The sequence below is a fragment of the Mustelus asterias genome, chromosome 19, assembly GCF_964213995.1.
Source record: "Mustelus asterias chromosome 19, sMusAst1.hap1.1, whole genome shotgun sequence".
NCBI classification, from domain to species: Eukaryota; Metazoa; Chordata; class Chondrichthyes; order Carcharhiniformes; family Triakidae; genus Mustelus; species Mustelus asterias.
The window spans coordinates 13,783,416-13,788,434 of NC_135819.1; the positions used below are offsets into that span (position 1 = coordinate 13,783,416).

A 5,019-nucleotide genomic window follows, 5' to 3' on the forward strand; every position below is an offset into this window, starting at 1 on the left:
AGGGGCAATTTAGCATGGCCAATCCACCTAGTGTCAGGGGGACTAGCTAGGGCAAATATGTGGGGTTATGGGAATAGGGCATTGGGTGGGACTGTGATCAGTGCAGGCTCGATGGCCCAAGTGGCCTGCTGTAGAGATTCTATGAAGTCTGGGAACGCCGGGCTTGGGAATACCAACTCAAACTCCGGGAATCTATATGGTGTCTGCTGAGGAGGGGGGGGGGGGGGGAGAAGAGATGAGGGGGGGGGGTACCCAGGATGGGGGGAGATGGGGGGGGGAGATGGGGGGGGGGGGGAAGTAACACCCAAATCTTGTCAGTATCTACCCCTATCAAAGAATAGACCGACAAAAGCTCGAAAAGTTCACAGGTCTAAACATTTACTTAAATATTTCAAAAACAATGAACTTGGCAGAAAGGAAAGGAAACAGCAATTTCAAAATACAGTTTGTTACAAACTAAACCAAAGACCATTTTTAAAAAAAAACAAGATAAAATAATAATTTACAATTCGAGTGCAACTTCCAGAGACATTTCAGGGTCCTTCTGTCCTTTTGTTTTTAAGTATATCAAGTCCAAAGGGAGTGGGGAGGGAGGGAAAGAAAGGACAGTTCTTTTCTTTTAGACATTTGTAGATGTCTGAACTGACTTTATACACTGGACAGTTCTCTGTGCAAGTGTTACCTGCTGTACAGAATTTGAGGTCTTGACATTTTGCTCTGTCTTGTCCAGACTGAAGTCCCATTTCAGACCACATGCAGTTTTTTTAGGGAGTTCCATTAGAAAGGCTTCTTGTTCCTCTTAGAAAAAAAAACACTTTTTGTTTTCCCTCCCCTTTCCAGTCTACCTCTCAGAAGCCCTGGAGTTTCTGGGTTAATACTATTTGGCAGCCACTGCTGATGTGAGTCATGACTTTCTGTTTGAGTTGGGAGACCTGGTCTCTGAGGACGGTGGCAGTGGATGCCAGGCCGGCGTTGTCGGATTTCAGAATCTTCACCTTGTCCTCCAGCCTGGCAATCCTCTCCAGTTTCCTCTTCCTGCACTTGGAAGCCGCCACTCGGTTCCTCATGCGCTTCCTCTCTGCCTTGATGCGTTCCTGGCTCTCCATGTCGATGGGGGAGAGAGGCGGCGTCTCGCCGCGGCTCTGCACCTCGGGCACGGTCTGCGGCTCCTCCTTCAGGGTCTGTAGTCTGGGGTGGCCAGCGGGCAGGGCGAAACCCTGAGGCTGGGGCAGGTAGCTGATGGTGGCGGTGGGGTAGGCACTGCCAGGCGGGGAGCCTCCGCTGGGGGCTTGCAGTGGGTTGCTGGGGGGGTTGCTGTAGGCGGTGAGGTTGGTGTAGACTGGGGGCACCTCGGTGGGCACTGGGGAGCCGTAGGGATTACTGGGCGCCGCACTGCAACTCATGGAGATGGACACATTGGGGGCAACATGGTTGATCTTGTGCAACTCCTCCAGCGCCTTGACAAAACCATCTGCAAAGCCCTCTTGCTCATCCGTGATATTTCTCCCGCAGAAGTACTGACCCGGGCTGGGGGTGGTGGTGATTACCCCATTGCTGGACTGGATAATCAAACGCTCCAGCTCCGGCGAAGCCAGTTTCAGCAAACCCACGTCCGGGGCGCCTAGCAAGTTCTCCTCCCGCAGGTGAGGCTTGAGAGAGCGGCTGGCCGGCTCCACCAGGTTCAGATGCATGTTTTGCTTCATGTATTTGGAGCTGTAATCGTGCAGGGCGCTCTCTGAGCCCGGGTAACCCACCAGGAAGGCATCGTCGTGATAAAACGGCTGCTCCATCTTCGTAGACATAGAAAAAAACAACCACTATCAGGAAAGGACAGTCGGCAGCGCTGGGGGAGAGAGCTGTGCCCTCAAGAGTCAATATTCAGGCAAAATGTCTAGAGTCAATATTCAGGATAAAATGACTGGAGTCAAAATTCAGGATAAAATGACTAGAGTCAAAATTCAGAAGCACATTAAGTTCTCCCCCCAAGAGAACACTTCTTTAGTTCAACTCTCTCTTACAAAACTGTCCTCAGCAACTGAAATCTTCACAAAATCCGACTTGATAAAACAGGAGTCTCTCGCTTATAATTTTCTCCCTCTTGATATTTTTCGTTCTCTTCCTGGGATGTAAGTAGGGCCGGATGGATGCAGCTGTTCCAGTAGGTTGCGAGCTGGAAGTCTGTCTCTCTCTCTCTCTGGGTGTACTGCTGTGTCACAGAAACATCCTCCAGCCTCTTACTGCGCTGACTGTTGCTGCCATAACTTCTTAAATAGCCTGGCTGATGTCACTGAGGCTACACGCCCATTGGCTTGGTTGTAGTGTGTCTCTCTCTCTCTTTTCTTCAGACACCACTAGAGGGCTTCAGAAACACTTTAACCCTCCCTCCTCACTGAACATCCTTTCGTCAACATGCTTTCTCCTGTACAGAACAAGACATCGTCTTTTGGGCGCAGTTATTTCAATACGATGGGAACCCTACAGAAGGAGGACATTTGGCCCATCGAGTCTCCGCCGACAACAATCCCACCGAGGACTTATCCCCACTGGCCCACACATTTACCCCACTAATCCCTACTTCCCAGGATATTAAGGGGCAATTTTGCATCGCCAGTCGACCTAACCCGCACGTCTTGGGACTGTGGGAGGAAACCGGAGCAACCGGAGGAAACCCACGCAGACACGGGGGAGAACGTGCAAACTCCGCACAGACGGTGACCCTGAGCCGGGAATCGAACCCGGGTCCTTGGAGCTGTGAGGCAGCAGTGCTAACCCACTGTGCCACCGTGCTGCCCAATTCTCTCTCTCTCTCACACACACACACATCAGACTTTTGAGTGGGCCTACCATATATTAACCTGATCTCTCTCTTTCTCAACACCCCAACTATGACTGTGCCACTATATTTATAGAATCTCCACAGTGCAGAAGGAGGCCATTCGGCCCATCAAGCTTGCATCGTTTCGAGTCCAGGTGGCCCATTGTCACAGCTTTAGCTCTGATGAAGGGTCATCCAGACTCGAAACTTTGGCTCTACTCCCTCCCCACAGATGCTGTCAGACCTGCGGAGATTTTCCAGCATTTTTCTGTTTTTGTTTCAGATTCCAGCATCCGTAGTATTTTGCTATTATCTTAGTTCCTGGGTGGGGTTTTTGTCATTGCAGGCTCAATGGGCCGAATGGCCTTCTTCTGCACTGTAGGGATTCTATATAGTGTTACAGTCATAGTTAGGGTGTAGAGAAAGATCAGCTTAATATATGGTACGTCCACTCAAAAGTCTGATGTGTGTGTGAGAGGGATATTAATCATTCCTCATCTGAAAATACTTCTGACATCTCATCCTAGGGGTTGCATTTTTACCAATTTTTAGTTCCATCCGTCCCTTGTTTTATAATCCTGGTTTACTTCAATATTTCCTATTCCAGTTTTATCCTGTCTCAATCATAGAATCCCAGTAGTGCTGAAGGAGGCCATTCAGCCCATCGAGTCTGCACTGATTCTCCAACAGATCATCTGCCTCAGGCCCCATAACCCGCGCATTTACCCCACTAACCCCCCTAACCATACACATCTTTGGACACTAAGGGGCAATTTAGCATGGCTAATTCCCCTAACCTCCACATCTTTGGACACTAAGGGGCAGTTTAGCATGGCCAATCCACCTAACCCGCACATCTTTGGACACTAAGGGGAAGTTTAGCATGGCCAATCCACCTGAACCGCACATCTTTGCACACTAAGGGGAAGCTTAGCATGGCCAATCCACCTAACCCGCACATCTTTGGAACTAAGGGGCAACTTAGCATGGCCAATCCACCTAACCCGCATATCATTGGACACTAAGGGGCAGTTTAGCATGGTCTATCCATGTAACCTACACACCTTGGGACACTAAGTGGCAATTTAGTGTGGCCAAGCCACCTAACCTACACATCTTTGCACACTAAGGGGAGGTTTAACACGGATATCAGAAAGACGTATTTTACAGAGGGTGGTGGGGGCCTGGAATGCGCTGCCGGGCAAGGTGGTGGAGGCGGACACACTGGGAATGCTTAAGACTTATCTAGATAGCCACATGAACAGAGTGGGAATGGAGGGATACAAAAAAATGGTCTCGTTTGGACCAGGGAGCGGCGTGGTCTTGGAGGGCCGAAGGGCCTGTTCCTGTGCTGTATTGTTCTTTGTTCTTTGTACTACGGGGCAATTTAGCATGCTAATTAGAAAAATTAGCTTTTGCTAATCTCTATATTAGTTGTACAGTCCACAGTTTCCTAAAAGTGGCAACACAGGTTGTCAAGGTGATTAAGAAGCCATATGGCATGCTTGCCTTCTTCGGCTGGGGCACTGAGTTGCAACAATTTGGCAAATCATGTTGCAGCTCCATAAACCTTGGTTAGGCCGCATTTGGAGTATTGCGTGCAGTTCTGGTCACCACACTACCAGAAGGACACCGAAGCTTTGGGGAGAGTGCAAAGAAGGTTCACCAGGATGTTGCCTGGTCTCGAGGGTGTTGGCTATGAGGAGAGGTTGAATAAACTAGGATTGTTTTCACTGGAAAGACGGAGGCTGAGGGGAGATCTGATAGAGGTCTACAAAATGATGAGAGGCATAGATAGGGTGGATAATCAGAGGCTTTTCCCCAGGGTGGAAGTGTCAATTACAAGAGGGCAGAGATTCAAGGTGAGAGGGGGAAAGATGTGTGGGGGAAGTTTTTCACACAGAGAAAGGTGGGTGCCTGGAACGCGCTGCCAGAGGAGGTGGTGGAAGCAGGCACATCAGCAACACTTAAGAGGCATCTGGATGGGCACATGAATAAAGAAATGGAGGGATATGGACCGAGTAAGGGCAAAAGGTTTAGTTTAGTTAGGACATCATGATCAGCACAGGCTTGGAGGGCCGAAGGGCCTGTTCCTGTGCTGTACTGTTCCTTGTTCTTTGTTCAATGTTCAGACTCACTCTACTAGTCACACGCAGTTATGATAGTGCATTTACAATGTTCGTGCTTCTTGTGTAACACTCCTT

The 5,019-nt window shown here is 49.4% G+C and overlaps 1 protein-coding gene across 1 annotated transcript; it reads right to left on the reverse strand.

Moving 5' to 3' along the window:
* Positions 1-356: 356 nt before the first annotated feature.
* LOC144507768 (transcription factor Jun-like) lies at positions 357-2,235 on the reverse strand. Its single transcript, XM_078235044.1, has one exon. It carries the CDS (start codon positions 1,800-1,802, stop codon positions 849-851), a length of 954 nt encoding a protein of 317 aa, XP_078091170.1. The 5' UTR covers positions 1,803-2,235; the 3' UTR covers positions 357-848.
* Between the last annotated feature and the right edge of the window lie 2,784 nt (positions 2,236-5,019).

Bases quoted from the DNA above. Each gene is read 5' to 3' on its own strand.
- LOC144507768 (XM_078235044.1), bottom strand. From the start codon at position 1,802: ATGTCTACGAAGATGGAGCAGCCGTTTTATCACGACGATGCCTTCCTG.